The sequence below is a fragment of the Nyctereutes procyonoides genome, unplaced genomic scaffold (assembly GCF_905146905.1).
Source record: "Nyctereutes procyonoides isolate TBG_1078 unplaced genomic scaffold, NYPRO_anot_genome, whole genome shotgun sequence".
Taxonomy (NCBI): Eukaryota; Metazoa; Chordata; class Mammalia; order Carnivora; family Canidae; genus Nyctereutes; species Nyctereutes procyonoides.
Genome location: NW_026575133.1, coordinates 50,119,444 through 50,137,413, shown reverse-complemented (window position 1 = coordinate 50,137,413; position 17,970 = coordinate 50,119,444). Strand labels below are relative to the sequence as shown.

The 17,970-nt window shown below is 40.8% G+C and overlaps 1 protein-coding gene across 2 annotated transcripts in view; it reads right to left on the bottom strand.

Annotated features, from left to right (window-relative positions):
* Nucleotides 1–7,102, bottom strand: part of PIWIL2 (piwi like RNA-mediated gene silencing 2) — a 76,006-nt gene extending 68,904 nt beyond the window's left edge. For both annotated transcript variants that reach the window (XM_055299856.1, XM_055299857.1), the window contains exons 1-6: nucleotides 7,036–7,102; nucleotides 5,629–5,865; nucleotides 3,482–3,569; nucleotides 3,197–3,335; nucleotides 2,485–2,700; nucleotides 1,785–1,895 (exon numbers count right to left, since the gene is read on the bottom strand). In XM_055299856.1, the coding sequence (XP_055155831.1) occupies nucleotides 1,785–1,895; nucleotides 2,485–2,700; nucleotides 3,197–3,335; nucleotides 3,482–3,569; nucleotides 5,629–5,817 (743 nt within the window). In that variant the 5' untranslated portion in view covers nucleotides 5,818–5,865; nucleotides 7,036–7,102. The remainder of the gene's footprint in view (nucleotides 1–1,784; nucleotides 1,896–2,484; nucleotides 2,701–3,196; nucleotides 3,336–3,481; nucleotides 3,570–5,628; nucleotides 5,866–7,035) is intronic.
* Nucleotides 7,103–17,970: the final 10,868 nt, after the last annotated feature.

Below are 17,970 nucleotides of genomic sequence, written 5' to 3'. Positions count from 1 at the left end.
TGAGAGACACACAGAGAGAGAGGCAGAGACACAGGCAGAGGGAGAAGCAGGCTCCATGTAGGGAGCCTGAGGTGGGACTCAATCCCAGGTCTCCAGGATCACACTCTGGGCTGAAGGAAGCGCTAAACTGCTGAGCCACCCAGGCGGCCCCCCCACTTTTTAAATAAGTAGCCAAGGGCAACCCCAGTGGTGCAGCGGTTTAGCGCCACCTGCAGCTCAGGGCGTGATCCTGGAGACCCTGGATCATGTCCCACATCAGGCTCTCTGCATGGTGCCTGCTTCTCCCTCTGCCTGTGTCTCTGCCTCTGTGTGTGTCTCTATGAATAAATAAATAAAACCTTTAAAAAAATCTAGTTATAAATAAGTAGCCAATTCACTGGCTATTTCCCATGGCCTGTGCTCACCTTGGTTCCTTTAGTCTAGTTTTTTCTCCATAACTCCAATAAAGCTACTAGAAAATCAAGAGTGCTCTTCAAAGTAAATTCAGTAACTTTTTTTTCCTGTGGCTGAAGTCAACTACCTCCTCATTCAAAGGAGCCCTTCCTTTGGTCTTTATAACCTGTCTTCAGGGTATTTCCCCCTTAACTGTTCCTTTCTTTCACTCCATTTATTTCTCTTTTTTTTCCATTTATTTCTCTTATACCAATTAGCAGCTGTGTTCCAAAAATTCAGCCTTCCATCCTCCTATTTTCTCTTCACAGACACTCCAAAACACATATTCGTTTTCGCAATTCCAGCTAATAACCTCTAGCTAATGACTCTCCTGAGATTTTAAGCAGGCTCCACACCCAGTGTAGAGCCCAACACAGGGCTTGAACTCACAACCCTGAGATCAAGACCTGAGCTGAGATCAAGAATTGGACACTTCACCATCTGTGCCACCCAAGCACTCCCTTCCTGAGATTTGAAAAGAATACAAACATGAATTCTTAATTTTTAAGAATTATGAGAAACCCTGAAGTTATTGATATAAAATTATTCATAGTATGAGACTTAGGCAAGAGGGATCCAGGTTTTGTGGGATGTGGGTCTTATACCAGCGGTGGGGAGGAGTCTCTCTTTAAGAAGAGAAATGCAAAATTACAAAGTAAGTTAAAAGACTATGGAAGCGGGACACCTGGGTGGCTCAGCGGTTGAGCATCTGCCTTTGGCTCAGGGTGTGATCCCAGAATCCAGGGATCGAATCCCATATCATGTTCCCTGCATGGAGCCTGCTTCTCCCTCTGCTTTGTCTCTGTCTCTGTCTCTCCTGAATAAATAAAAAATCTTTAAAAAAAAAAAAGATTATGGAAGGGGTCTGTGCAAGTAAAAGGCCCGGACTTCAAGCTTCATCAATTTCACAGTAAATCCACCTTGCAAGTGCTTAAAATGGCACCTAATAAGTTAAAATCTGAAATAGTGAAATAATGTTAATGTTAACAAGTAATGTTTGTTTGGTTTTAATTTTATTTATTCGAGAGAGAGAGAGAGAGAGAGAGAGAGAGGCAGAGTCACAGGCAGAGGAAGAAGCAGGTTCCATGCAGGGAGCCTGACATGGGACTCGATCCTGGGTCTCCAGGATCAGGCCCTGGGCTGAAGGCGGCACTAAACCACTCACTGAGCCACCTGGGCTGCCCCTGCAAATAATGTTAACCTTAAAATTATCACAAGGATCTGAGTTTGCACATTATCGTGGGGGGGATGTTCATTAGGAATCACACAGAAAAATACTCAGTTATTCCAGGGAAATGATTTCATTACTGTTCTCTAAGAAGTAAATACAGAGAAAAAAAAGTTGTGAATACCTGAAGGTCACATGATATTGATAAACTGCTTCATTATGACACTGTATTTTGATAAGGTTCAATCCTAAAGATTGAGGTGTTCCTTTTGAGCCCTGCTTCACAAAAACCTCTCTGGAAAATAAAAGTAGGCATATATAACAAAAACAAATGCAAGCAACTCATGCCACAAAAGAATAAGAAAGAAAAAAACACTGGGGGAAGTAATATTTTACACTTAGCTTACACAAGTTACGCAAAAGCAAGCTTTGAAGGCTAGAAGCTAAAATCTTAGCAATCTCTAATTAGAGAAGCAAGATCACCCTTTTTGCCCTGGTAATATCAATGGAATAATTGAGGCCAGCTAACTAAAACACAAAAATTAGTTCCAATAAGAAAGATGAACTGCTGCAATATCTTTCCTAGACTATTTCCTAATCTTCGATGAGTCAAAGAACTGGCTATGTCTGAATTGAGAAGGAAATGAAAAATCATTTGAGTTCATTCCCTGGTACGTATTATTTAACCCATCAACCCCATTTCACTTCATCAGGCATTGTCCCACCCCCTTGTCACTTTCCCCCCTGGCAAAAACCAAACAACAAAACAAAATAAACAAGCCTGCAGTACCCACCACCCACAAAGGAGTTTAGATGCAACAGAAACAGTGCTTATGATTTTATGAGAAGGTCTCCTCCCACATCATTACCAAGTAGAGACTTACTTTTCCTTATGTTCCTTATGTTCCACAGCCCCAAGTAGAGAGTGATCCAGAGAGTGCAGTGAGGATGGTGGCAGAGGTGGTGGTGATGATAGCTGGGAAGGATCTCGACAAGTCAGGCTGATAGCACCAGGAGCCTTGTGTACTCCTCTGCCTAAACCACCAGCTGCTCTTCCCAAAGATAATAAAGATGTATTCGAATTCCCTCTTCCAAGCATTCTGAAATGTTGAAAAGAGAAGCAAATCGGGCCTTTCTCAACCATGCTTCTATCTATACCCCATCTAAATGATTTCTCCAAGTCTACATTCTTTTCCTGAAGGAGTCAGCAAAAGGGACCCAAACCTTGGGATTCTTTCCAGATCCAAATATGCCTACATGACTCATTTGCTAATTGTTACTAATACTGACTTTCAGGGCCAATTTCCTCAGCAGAATTGAGGTGGAAGAGTGAGTCAGCCAGGTTGTGAACCACCACAATCAGGTTAACTTATCAGGGCAAATGGGAGTTGTAAACTGCCCAGTGGAGAACTACTTTTTACCCATTTCCAATGACTGACTGGATCAGTGGCTGCTGATTATTCTGGGGAAAATACCCACTCTTTAGTATAAAACCATGCGTTGTTTATAATATGATCCTTTTCAGAGTTTCTCTTTGGGCTTATAAAGACATTTCATCTGAATTTGACACTTACCCTAGAAGGCAACTTTACCCACCTATTCCAACCAACACAAGCCTCTGCCATCTTGCTATCCCCAGCTGCCAACACGGAAGGATCCGCAAAAGTGGAATGGGGTTCTTCTTTGTCCTTGCGTACCATACTGGCAGACAAGCCTCGACCTAAAATGCCTCTACCTGAATGGAAGGGCCAAAACCCAACTATAACTGTGAGTTGAAGATGTTGTATAGTACACTTATTTTTCTGAAGATAAACTGTAAATTTAAGAACAAAGCAATCATACATACATACTACACTTTTTTTGAGTTAGTTTTCCACATACCTGATGGAGGCATTTCCCGTTTCAGAGGGGCCCGGGACACAGTTTCAAGGCCCAGTCCTCGGAACATAGACATGAAACCTACAGATTCCTATGTAAGTTAAAGGGTACAGTTATCTGAAAATATATTTTGACAGTTATTCTAAGATGTAGAATATATTTCATTTCTAAAATGAAATAAGTGTTATTTCAATGACTGGAAGTGACACACATTCTGTACCACATATAGTGAAGTGTTTAAGAAGATATAATAAAGATGTTTATAACAAGAAACCCAGAAACACTGAAGGTTTTCTTTTTTTTTTTTTTTAAAGATTTTATTTATTTATTTATTCACAAGAGATATACACAGAGAGAGAGGCAGAGACACAGGCAGCGGGAGAAGCAGGCTCTATGCAGGGAGTCTGACGTGGGACTCAATCCCAGGACTCCAGGATCATGCCCTGGGCCAAAGGCAGGCTCTAAACCGTTGAGCCACCCAAGGATTCCCCACTGATGGTTTTCTTAAAGTATTGGTAATTAAAATCATCTTTGAATTCTATGCACATTATAAGAATAAAGGATAAAAATACCTCATAAAAATTATTTAATTAGATTACGGGGGTGCCCAGAGGGAGAGGGAGAGAGAGAACCTCAGACTCCACGCCCAGCACAGAGCCCAAAATGGGGCTCTATCTCACAACCCTGAGATGACCTGAGCTAAAATCAAGAGTCGGATGCTTAACAAACTGAGCCACCCAGATGCCCCTTTAAGTAGCTTTAATAGGGACGCCTGGGTGGTTCAGTGGTTTAGCGTCTGCCTTTGGCTCAGGGTGTTATCCTAGAGTTCCGGGAGCGAGTCCTGAATCAGGCTCCCTGCATGGAGCCTGCTTCTCCTCCCTCTGCCTGTGTCTCTGCCTCTCTATCTCTTGTGAATAAAATCTTAAAAAAAAAAGTAGTTTTAATAAATACTTTTAAGACTTATAGCTATGTCATATTAGGTTTTTAAGCATATATACAGGTATAGTCCCTGCTTGGTGTACAGAGTAACAAAGTACAACTTTTCTTATTTGTTTCCTATATACCGAAGATAAGAGGAAACACATATACTAGTTAATAAATTTTCAGAAAATTGGACCAAAAAAAAAAAAAAAGAAAATTGGACCATTTAAAAGTATCTGAGATTTGGGTTTTTTAAAACAACCTCCAACAAAACTTGCAACTGTCTTCCTGTGGAAGTCTTGAAAGTTTACTGGTGTTATGCCAATTAGAGCTGTCACATACAGACTTATGCAAGCCATCCAAGCATAACATAATGTCCTTTTTCTTTCTGCCTCCACAACATTACATTTGACACTGTCTACTCCACTTCAAAAGTTTTTTTTTTAATTTTTATTTATTTATGATAGTCACACACACAGAGAGAGAGAGAGAGAGAGAGAGAGAGAGAGAGAGGCAGAGACACAGGCAAAGGGAGAAGCAGGCTCCATGCACCAGGAGCCCAACGTGGGATTTGATCCCGGGTCTCCAGGATCACAACCTGGGCCAAAGGCAGGCGCTAAACTGCTGCGCCACCCAGGGATCCCCTGTCTATTCCACTTCAAATGGTCGTAACTGCATTATCAGGTTCTTCCTCTATTTGCTAACTTTTATTCTTTGAGATTTCTTAATTATAGACAATTACCATTCTTAAAATTACTATATGAGATTAACAATGTACATACATGCGAATGTACACACATTAGAAGCAATAGCTGAAAATATTTTTAAGATTTGAGCAAAGAGCCCTCTAAAAGGAAATTTCTTAACAAGCTGCTAATACCATAGAGCCAAACCCAGTGTGAAAATCTAAATACTTAGAACACAAAGCTGTATCTTCAAACCTATCATTTATGTATACATGTATATTTATATCTATGGAAACTAGAAGACTGAGGATACCCAAGCCTATCTAGCATTTTTTATGAGGTACTTTTTCTAAACTCACAACTCCAGTATTTGAAATATATGTCCAAAATGCAATTACCAAGAAAAACAAAAACAAAATCCAACCAACCAAAAAACCCCAAATCTCTCTTTTTCCCATATGGGGCTTCATAGTTATTTGAAATCTTTTATTTCCTCTGATGATAAGCTATATGTTGCTACTGTGCATCCAGACATGATCTTACCCTTTGTGCTGGCCCACTCTGTTTGCTTGGTTCCCCTGGCTTTCCAAACACATGGCCTCTGCCTGCAGGTCCTGCCCTGCCCAGAGCTGAGTCCAAAGGTTTAGGAGCTTGTGGCCAAGGGCCTGGCATCCGTACACACTGAGATGGGTGCACAGAAGAGCCCCTGAAGGGTGGTCGGACAGGATCCATTGAAAGGCCGCAGAGGATACGGGTGTCGATCCTGTTCTGATGAATTACCTGCCAGTATTTCATAAAGATTAAAAAGATCCCCAATTGTTTTCCTTTTCCTTCAAGACAGACCCACAAAGCATTAAAAATATAGTTCCCTTACGTCAGACCAGTAATACAACCAGCTTCCTACATCGTATTCACTTCAAAAGCTCTATTTAGCCTAGAACATCCTAAACACTTTCCAACAGCAATATTTATTTAATGATTTATTAAATAAATATACATAAATATATATTATATGTACTATTACAAATATTATAAATATAAATATGTATTAAATAAATATTACTTTAAATTTTAAATAAAGAATTATTAAATGATATTATTTAATTAATTAAATTTTAAATGATTATTTATAACATATTTGATATAAATAAAATTTGTTTTTTTTAATAAATAAAATTTAAATGTTGAACTAGACTATCCTCTTTCATACAAAAATGGTAGCCTATGCCTCCCTACCCTAAAGGCTACAATAGTCCTCTCCTTGAGTTTGTTTCAGCTCCTTTTGGGTTAGCCTGACCTTTCTGCTCTCACTTCTTCCCAGCACCACCCAAGGAATCCGAGGTCGCCCTGGGGCAGGCTGAGAGGCGCCGTAACCCCCTGCCAGTTAGAGGAGCTCCGCCATGGGGCCCCTTTCTCCACTCCTCCCTCATCACTTCTGTGGATTCAGGCCCCTCCTCCAGGAGGCCCTCCCTTAACGTGGACCTCCTCCTCTGGATTAGTCAGCCTAAAGCTGGCTGCCTGGAAGGTGCCACGGAAGAGGGCCGTGGGCCCCGCGGGCCTGACCAGAAGGGAGGCCCCTCCAGGCACATCCGACCCCCGCCCCACCCCCACCCCCACTCCGCCACCCCGAAGGCGAGCCCCCAAACCAACAGCCCTGCAGCGGCTCTCACCCACCCACCGTGCCGTCCAAACCACTCTCCCGTTCACTCAGACCCAGCAGGCGGGGCCTCTCTCCCTGGGCCGCCACCTTCCCACCCTCTCTCCAGGTCCTGCGCTGCTCCTCCACACACCAGGCCTCAAGTAACGACCTACCGCCCCCGCCCCGGCCCCACCCCGGGTCCACAGACCCTCGCGCCTGAGGTGAGGGGTGAGGAGGAGGGGGATGGGGAAGGACGGTCCGCACCGGGCCGTAAGGTGACCCGCTCACCACTCGGCCTACAACTGGGCTACCTGGGCCTCCCTGGCCTTCCAAAACTCCGCCCGGTCCACACGGCGGGCTCCAGTCGTCGCCCGGCTCCGCGGCGCCCCGGGAGAACTCGGCGCTCAACAGCATCCGGCAGGCCAAGAGGCCCACATGCTCCAGACCAATTTCCGGTCCTCTCGCGAGGCCTTGAGGGCTGACCCCATTGGCCAGACAAAATGCCACTCACGGGATGCAGTTACCCCATTGGCTCGTCTGTGAAAAGGCCCGCTCCCTTTCTAGCAGCTTCGTTCTATAGAGGATTTATCCTCAGAGGGTGCTTGAAATGGGGGCCCGGAAGTTAGGAGGAAGCCGAAGCGTTAAATGCTTTGTTTCTAGGGTCTCGACTCTGTTCTGTGGGTAACTCCAGTAGGAAAAGTTGGCTCATAATGAAAAAAAAAATGTTTTTTAAAAAAGATTTATTATTTATTTATTTATTTATTTATTTATTTATTTATTTATTTATTTATTTATTTATTTATTCATGATAGAGAGAGAGAGAGGCAGAGACACAGGCAGAGGGAGAAGCAGGCTCCATGCAGGGAGCCGGATCACAACCTGAGCCAATGGCAGACGTTCAACTACTGCTGAGCCACCCAGGTGTCCCGCTCATAATGAAATGGACTTGCCCCATCCATCCCAGCTAGAGGATATAGGAATATAGGTAGAGACTCGGCAAGGGTAAGCTTGAGTTTACATTCAGATACCTATGTGATCTCTGCACCTCACTTTCTTTATATATAAAATAGGAATGAAAGCATCCATTCCTAGGGTTGTATGGAAATGTACTTATATTAATGAGATGATGTATATGAATTATGTACCTCAAGGAAAGGATTGCCTGCAATAGATGTTGCATACTGTTATTATTTATTTATTTTTAATTTTAAAAATGTTGTTTACTTATTTATTCATGAGACAGACACACACACACACACACAGGCAGAGATACAGGCAGAGGGAGAAGCAGGCTCCATGGCAGGGTGCCTGATGCGGGACTCGATCCCCGGACTCTAGCATCATGCCCTGAGCTGAAGGCAGACACTCAGCCACGCAGGTGTCCCCACTGTTATTATTTATTGATGTCTGAATCTGTAAACCAAGAAAAGCTTTCTCCCAACTATATAAAAGTGTTGGTGGTTAATTTTCAATTATAGAATATTTTCACCCAAAGAAATAGACCTCTCCCTCTATCCAAATATTTTGGCAAATAACTACACCCCTTGTCAACTCCAGGATTTAGGAGGTGGTTGGGGTCAAGCTTCAAGAAACCACGCCAATGCTAAAGAGACATGTAAATGCTCTGCATGGAATTGCACTACAGAAGGCTTTTCCAAACCTTAGATATCTCATACCTTGTTTTAATCCATACATTCAAGGACTCTCCTCAAATCAGAATAGTATTTGAAAAAAAAAAAAAGAATAGTATTTGAAAAGTATTGGAGCAGGACAATTTACAAAGCAGGGATCTAATTGACAAAATATACCTTTACTCTTTATGGATGTATTTTTTACATTTTAAGTTCTTCTACTCTACAACCTTCCTACCTTTCAATGTTACAATGTTATGTTCTTTTAAAGTATATAGTAGGCAGAATTTTGTGGCCCATGCAAACATCAGTAGCAAGTGCACTCCAAAAAAGTAAAGCAGATTGTTTTGTAACCTTGGTAAATTCCCAGTTCCCTGTTCTTTTATGTATTTTGACCAAACTTTGCATGAAAGATTCATTCCATGCTCAGGAAACAGTATCTTCGGGGCAGGATTCAGAAGATCTTCACAACAGTAATTCTCGGGTAATGTTCTGAGGCCATCAGTTTTGAAATATAAACCAAGAGCACCATTACAAAGAGTAATGGTAATATGCATTACAAAGGGTGGATCTAGGTTTCCCTAGTTTTCTACATCTTCCCTAGTTTTCTACATCAAGAGTAGGTGGCCTCAGAACAGTGTTTCTAGCTAATCCATACATTATAAATACTACTTATTCACCAAAGAAAAATCCATATGATCTCAGTGCTGAGTGGCGATAAAGATGGTTGAAGCTCTCTAAAGTATGGGCATCTGCTTAGAATCTTTCAAAAAGCTAATCAACCTCTCCGGAGTTTCTATTCCCAATCAGGGTACTTCAGTTGTTAATTAACCATCTTTAGGATACTGATTAAAAACAGCACGCATACATCTACTGTTTTAAGTATTTAAAATTAAATTACGAATGATATTTTCATACTGCCAAATTCTGTCCACTTGGCCTTACCAGGCTTTAAAGCTCAGGGTAAGGATGACCCTGTAACTATAAGCAATCTGGATTTTCCCAGGCAGTCATGACTTCAAATAGTCTGGCCCTTTGTCCCCATAACTACTTCCATTCTGACCACATTTCCATATTATTTTTGTTCAGAAAATAAAATCACCACAGCCACATCAAGCTCAAGGGCAGAAAATTACATTGCCTATTTGGCCTAGAAACTACAGGGAGGATTTAATTGGAAGCAGACCTATGTCTGTAGTGCCTCTGGGGTCCAGATAGAGGTAAATACAGATCCTCCAAGGAGAAATATGGCCTCAACCTGGCCCCAAACCTCCCATAAACAATGTCATAAATATGAGCTCACAAGAAAAATGAATAAATCACAAAACACATTAGGATCAATAAAATGGGTGAACTATTCTTTTGTTATTTGTAATTTAAATGTAAAATACACGTGAGTGCACATAAAAAATCACAGATGAGGCTCAATTCGAAGATAAAACACCTCAATAAAAAAGTGGAGGGTGAGGTGCCTGGGTGGCTCAGTCAGTTAATTAAGTGTCTGCCTTGGGCTCAGGTCACAATCCTATCTATCCCAGGCTCAGCGAGGAATCTGCTTTTCCCTCTGCCCCTCTCCCTCCCCCTGCCCCTGCTCTCTCAAATAAAGAAATAAAAACTTAAAAAAAAGTGGAGGGTAAATAATTGAACTGATCTTTTACCTAAGAAGATATACAATGGGAAAAAAAAAGATACACAAATGGCTAGCAAGCACGTGAAAATATGCTCAATATCATTAGTCATTAGGGATGTGTAATACCACAATGAGATATCATTTCATATTCTCTAGAATGCCTATAATAAGTAAGACAGCAGGACGCTTGGGTGGCTCAGTGGTTGAGTGTTTGCCATAGGCTCAGGCCATGATCCCAGGGTCCTGGTAAAATAAATTAAATAAATAAATAAATAAATAAATAGGACAGATAATGCCTGTTGTGGTTAATTTTATGAATCAGTTTGACTGGCCATCTCTGGACCTCTTCAAGTTTTGGTCAAACATTACTCTGTGTTGTGGATGGGATTTATATTTGAACTGAGATACTGAATAAAGCAGACTGCCTCTGTAATATAAGTGGGCTTCATCTGATCAGGTGAAGGCCTGATTAGGACAAGAAGGCTAATTCTCTCTGGAATAAGAGAATTCTTTTTACCTATTTTTGAACTGAAACAGCTGTTTTTCCTCACTTTCAGACTCAAGCTAAAATATTGACTCTTTCAGTGTCTTGAGCCTGTTAGGATTCAGACTGGAATACCACCATATATGTATCCTAATGGTTCTGTTTCTCCAGAGAACTCTGACTAGTAACAGATTTTGGAACCATGAAATGGAATGCTGATATAACAAATACATTAAAGTTTGTATAAGTGGCTTTGGAACTAGGTAGTTGATATAGACTGGAAGAGTTTTGAGGTGCATGCTGGAAAAAGCCTAGATTGCCCTGAAGAAACTATTGGTAGAAGTATGGATGTTAAAAGTGCTTCTGATGGGACGCCTGGGTGGCTCAGTGGTTGAGTATCTGCCTTTGGCTCAGGGCGTGATCCCCATCCCAGGATCAAGTCCCACATCGGGCTCCCTCAGGGAGCCTGCTTCTCCTTCTGTCTATGTCTCTGTGTCTCTCATGAATAAATAAATAAAATCCTTAAAAAAAAAATAAAAGTGCTTCTGGTGAGTTCTCAGATGAAATGAGGACCATGTTAATGGAAACTGAAGGAAAGATGATCTTTGTTATAAAGTGGCAAAGAACCTGGCTGAATTGTGGTCTAGTATTTTATAAAAGGTTGAACTCATAAACAATAAACTTATTTATTTAGTTGAGATTTCTAAGCAAAATGTTGAAAGTGAGACCTGGCTTCTCCTTCCTGCTTCTAGTAAGTTGTGAGAGGAAAGAGATTTAAAAAAGGAAAAATTAAGCAAAAAGGAACCAAAACTTGAAGACTTGGAAAGTTCTCAACCTATCCATATTGCAAAAATGAGAAAGCTTGTTCTAGAGAGAACATCAAGGGTGTAGCTAGATGATCCACCCCATTAGGAGATTATCTATGATTAACCATGGGGATAATCAGCTATCTCAGCAGAAGCTAGGAGTAAAGATAGGATTATACCTGCAGAGACACTGCCAGTTTGGACCAAAAGGAAGAGACTGGATGAAAGGAAGGCTTTTGGATTTCTGGGACTCTAGAAGACAGGACAATAGAGCTATTCAGCATGCTTTATCCTTTAAGAAGAGGGAAGAATAACCCCAAAGGTGGCTCAGAGATCATCAGGACTGGCACTCCCACCACAACCTTGGAGGCAAAACTGTTTCTTCTTCAAGGTTCACAGCTGGAGAGGAATATGAATCAAACATCAGTTGTCACCTATATCTGATTAGATAATATCCTGATGAGACTTTGGACTGGGGTTAATGCTAGAATGGGTTAAAACCTTGGGGGAGGGATACTGGGATGAAGTGAATGTATTTTGCCTGTGAGAAGGACATAAATGTTGGGAATCCACAGGGCAGAAGTTATGGACTGAATTTTGCTCTCCCTAGACCCATATGTTGAAACCTGACTCCGAATGTCACTGCATTTGGAGACAGGACAGAGGTAATTAAGGTTAAATGAAGTCATAAGGGTAGGGGCCCTATTCTGATAAGATTAAGAAGAGGAAGAGACACCAGAGATCTTTTGTTCTCTCCATGTGAGCAAAGAGGAAAGGCCCTGTAAGGACACAGCAAGAAGGTGGCTGTCTATAAGTCAAGGAAGGCTCCCACCAGAAACTGAGTTTGCCAGCACCTTGATCATGGACTTCTTTCTTTCCTTCTTTTTTTTTTTTTTTTTTTTTTTAAGGATTTATTTATTTGAGGAGCACCTGAATGACCCAGTTGGTTAAGCATCTGCCTTCGGCTCAGATCGTGATCTCAGAGTCCTGGGTTGGAGCCCCGTGTCTAGGTCTCTGCTCAGCGGGGAGTCTGCTTCTCCCTTTCCCTCTGTGTGCACTCTCTCTCTTTCTCTCATAAATAAATAAATAAATAAATAAATAAATAAATAAATAAATAAATAAATAAATACATTTCTTCTAAAAAATAAAAATAAATTTTAAAAAGAGTTATTTGAGAAAGAGCACATGAACACTAACGGGGGAGGGGCAGAGGGAGAGAAAGAATCCCAGCAGACACTGAGCACAAAGTTGGCATGGGGCTCAATCCCAGGACCCTGAGATCATGACCTGGGCCAAAGTCAAGAGCAGGCTGCTTAACCTACTCAGCCACTCAGGTGCCCCTTGATTGCAGACTTCTACACCTCCAAATCTGTGAGAAATAAATAGACTGGATGAAAGAAGCACCACCCTCACCACCCCTCCTATTTGTATTTTGCCAGGGCAGCCCTAACTGGCTAATACAATAATAAATGTCAACAAGGATATTGAGGGGATCCCTGGGTGGCGCAGCGGTTTGGCGCCTGCCTTTGGCCCAGGGTGTGATCCTGGAGACCCAGGATCGAATCCCACGTCAAGCTCCCGGTGCATGGAGCCTGCTTCTCCCTCTGCCTGTGTCTCTGCCTCTCTCTCTCTCTCTCTGTGACTATCATAAATAAATAAAAATTAAAAAAAAAAAACAAGGATGTTGAAGTGTAAGTGCAGTGCCTGACATTAAGCTTTTGATTGTTGAGGTGCCCATTTCAAAGACATGCTTCTCAAACAAACATATTACCACCTAAACAATTAGGTAAGGAGCCAGCCAACTCCATCCATGAAGTTCCCCTTTAGAAAGCCTTATGGAGGGACACCTGGGTAGCTCAGCGGTTAAGCGCATCTGCTTTCAGCTCAGGGTGTAGTCCTGGAGTACTGGGATCTAGTCCCACGTTAGGTTCCCTGTATGGAGCCTGCTTCTCCCTCTGCCTATGTCTCTGCCTCTCTCTTTCTGTGTCTCATGAATAAATAAGTAAAATATTTAAAGAGAGAAAACCCTGTAGAAGTATGATTTCTTAAATGCCTCCACTTTTCCTTTCCCACACCTTATTTTCTGCTCTTCTGTTTTGTTGTTTTTTAATTTTTTGAAAAAGATTTTGATTTTATTTTTTTAATTCATGATAGAGAGAAGCAGAGACACAGGAGGAGGGAGAAGCAGGCTCCATGCCAGGAGTCTGATGCCGGACTGGATCCCCGGACCCCAGGACTGCGCCCTGGGCCAAAGGCAGGTGCCAAACTGCTGAGCCACCCAGGGATCCCCATGAAAAAGATTTTATTTATTTTAGAGTGTGAATGAGAGAGAGCACAAGCCAGAGGGAGGGGCAGAGGGAGGGAGAGAAGCAGAATTCCCACTGACCAGGGAGCCTGAAGTGGAGCTTAATCCCAGGAACCTGGGATTATAACCTGAGCTGAAGGCAGACACTTAACTGATTGAGCCACTCAGGCACCCCTAAGCTTTTAAGTAATCTCTACACCCAGTGTGGGGCTCAAACTCACAACCCTGAGATCAAGAGTCTCACACTCCACTGAGCTAGCCAGACACCCCATACTCCTATGTTTTAAATTCATCAAATAAAGAGCAAACCCACAAAACCCCAGCACCCCACCCTAGATCCTAATAAAGGCAGAATGCCAGGTTCCCACGCCTACCCCATCTCTCTCCTTCCTTTCTCTTCTCTTGACCTTGCTGTGTGGCCCTCAGGCATGGTGTGTACCCTCCAGGATTTGTGAGTAATAAGCTTTGTTTTTTTTCAAAGTCCCCCAATGGTTGTTGCCGAGATGGGTCTTACAATCCTAAGAACCATAAAGGTTGGTCCAGTCAAAACATTGGCTCTGGTCAAGGAAATGTCTGTGGGGGCTTGCCACAAGTAGTACAATAAATGCCAGGTGAGTGCCCCCAGGCATTCCTAGCTGATAGCACCACTATCAATAGGCTAAGACTGACACAAAACAGATGTGGCAAAACCAGAGCTGTAATACATTGCTCCTGGGAATGTAAAGTGGTGTGGTCACTTAGGAAAACATTTGGCAGTTTCTCAAAAATTTTAACAAAAATTACTGTAAGAATCAAAAATTCTACTTCTTGGTAACTACCTAAGAGAAATGAAAACATATGTCCACACAAAGCATGCATGCAAATGTTCCTAGCAGCATTACTGATGAGAAACAGACCTTAAAAACAACCTAAATATCCATCAGCTGGTGAATGAATGGATAAACAAAATGTGGAATATCTAAACAACGGATAAATTCAGCAGTAAAAAGGAACAAACTATGCTATATGCCATGGATGAACCTCAAAAACATTAAGTGAATCACACCACATATTCTATGATTCCATTTATATGAGAAGTCTAGAAAAGATGGATGGGTAGAGGTAGAGTGTAGAATAGCAGTTGCCTAGGGCTGGGAGTAAGTATTAATGGACCTAAGGGATCTCATTAAGGTGATGAAAATGTTCTAAAATTGATTCATAGTGATGTCTGTACTACTCGATAAATTTACCAAAAATTATTGAATTGTAAACTTGAATACGATCAATTTGATGATATGTAACATACACCTTAACAAGCTGTTTTAAAATATACACATTAGGAAACAAGCAGAGGGATGCCTGGGTGGTTCAGTGGTTGAGCATCCGCCTTCAGCTCAGGGCGTGATCCCGGAGTCCCACATTGGTCTCCCTACATGGAGCCTGCTTCTCCCTCTGCCTGTGTCTCTGCCTCTCTCTCTGTCTCTCATGAATAAATAAAATCTTTAAAAAAAATAAAGAGGAAAGAGAATATTTAAAGAGTTAAATGGCTGAGAATTCTTCAGAATTGATGGATACAAATCTTTAGAATCAGAAAGCCCAAGGAATCTCAAACAGAAAAGTAAAAATCTACACATAACATCATAGTTGTACTGCACAATATCAAAGCCAAAGAAAAGATCTAAGAAGAAACACATACCCCCAACCCCCCCGCAAAGAAATAAAAACAAAAAAGACAAAACACATTCCCTACAAATGAAAGAAAATTGGCTCAATAGAAAAAGCCTGGAAGACAGTGGTATAATATAACCACAAGTCCAAAAAGTTAAAGGAAAAAAACAACAACAAATCATTGTCAACCTAGAAATTGCATACCTAGTGAAATTTTCTTTCCAGAACAAGAGAAAGTTAAACATGAGACAAATATAAAAGAGAGATTTACCTCCAACAAAACACTAAAATGAAGAAAAATGACCCCAGAGGAAAAATTTGAGATGAAAAAAGAATCATAAGTACTTGGCTAAATAAAATAGTAATAATAATGTGGGTAGCTCAACATCGATTCCTCAGAAGGCAGAGTCTAAGATAAGTTTAAGTGCAAGGATTTTACTGGTGTGTGTGTGATCCCAGGGAACAAGAGTGAGGGATGTAGGAATGTAGGGCAGGAGAATTCATTCAAGGATATATGATTAATTTGGCCACAGCTACAAAGGTCTGGTTGCTCCATCACTCAGGACCATTTGAGAAACCATATGAAGTACATATCATGACTACTTATCCTGGAGAATGTTCCTGGGGAAAGCAAGTGGGATACACGTATCCATTGATTCTCTCCTTTCCCTTGGTTGAAGGCTCACCTCAAAGAGCCTTATATATTCTAGGTGCACCATGGTTTCCGTGCTCTTCTATGCCTTGGCATCAACACAGATGCCTCAGGATAGGCAGGAGATGCAGAGGACAAGCCTGAAGCTAGACATTATCAGATTCAATCTCTGTAGACCTGGTGAGTGCCCACAGAGATGTTCACCGCAAAGCTGGCTATATAAGGAGAGAGAAAGCTGAGAGGATCTGTAATGAGGCATAGAGGGGTCCAATACAATGAAGTTTAAAAAAAAAAAGTAGAGCCAGAAGGTTAAGAAAAATAACATATAAATCAAGAGAGAGGTAATTAGAATGAAAGCATTATAAAATTCTGGAGGAGGGTAATAATAACTCTGCACCCTGTAAGTATGCATATTAAAATTTTTAAAAATAATTTTTATTGGGGGTGCCTGGGTGGCTCAGTTAAGTGTCTGACTCTTGATTTTGGTTCACGTCATGATCCCAGGGTCATAAGATCCTGCATGGAGCCTGCTTAAGATTCTCTCTCTCTCCCTCTGTACTTCTCCCCTACCCTGCATACTCCCTCTCTCTCTAAAAAAAATAACGGGACACCAGGGTAGCTCAGCAGTTGAGCATCCATCTGCCTTCTGGGGTACCAGGATCAAGTACCGCATCAGGCTCCCTGCAGGGAGCCTGCTTCTCCCTCTGCCTGTGTCTCTCTCATGAATAAATAAATTAAATATTTAAATAATAATAATAATAATATTTTATTGAAGTATAATTAAAATACAATTTAAATTTTAATTAAAATTGGGGTATAATTTGACATAAAACATTATATTAATTTCAGATGTACAACATAATGATTTGATATTTGTAGACACTGTGAAATGATTACACAATGTCTATTTAACATTTGTCACCTTACATAATCACAAAAAATAATTTCTCTTTCTTGTGATGAGAACTTAAGGTTTACTTTCTTAGCAACTTTCAAATATGCAATACAGTATTATTAACTATAATCAGAATATTGTACATCCCATGACTTATTTATTTGATAATTTGAAGTTTGTACATTTTGACACTCTTCATCCATTTCTCCTAACCACCAACCCCTCTGCCTCTGGCAATCACATCTGTTCTCTGTATCTATGAGCCTGTTTTGTTTGTTTTTAAAGATTTTATTTATTTATTTGAGAGAGAGCACAGCAGGGGAAGTGGCAGAGGGAGAGGGAGAAGCAGACTTTCCAATGAGCAGGGAGCCTGATGTGGGGCTCAATCCCACGATCCTGGGATCATGACCTGAGCTGAAGGTAGACAGTTAACCAAATGAGCTACCCAGGCCCTTTGCTAATTTTTTAGATTGCACATGTGAAATCATATGGTATTTGTCTTTCTCTGACTTATTTCATTTAGCATAATACCCTCCAATTCCATCCATGTCATCACAAATGGCAGGACTTCTTTTTTTATATTTGAATAATATATATATATGTATATGGAATTGCTGGATCTTATGGATCATGTGCTAGTCCTATTTTAAGAAAGAAATAAAATGCATAAATTCCCAATCAGTATGAGGAAAAAGGAGAAAAAAAATCAATCCAAACAAAAAGTCAAGAAAGAAAAAAAATAAATCACAGAAAAATCTGGACAAAGAGAAGGCACAAAATACGTGGTAGAAATAAATTGAACAGTATTAGTAATGATGACAAATATAAATGAACTTAACTTTCCAAATGCAAAGATTATTAGGCTAGGTTTAAAATACAAAATCCAGTGATACAGCATTTGATAAATATTAGAGATTGACATAAAACATAATAATAGAGAAAGACTGAAAGTCAAATGCTAAAAGAAAAAAGAAAAAAGAAGTTGGTGCTGCTGTATCAACTTCACACAAAATAACTGTAAAGCAAAAGTATTATTAAAGCAAAAGTATTATTAGAGAAAAAGTGGGTCAATTAATAATGATGAAGGATTCTGGAGTTTTAACAATTCTCAATTTATATACACTTAATAACAGCATCAAAATATGTAAAACAAGAAGTGATGAACACAAAGAGAAATAGAAAAATCCACCAACAAA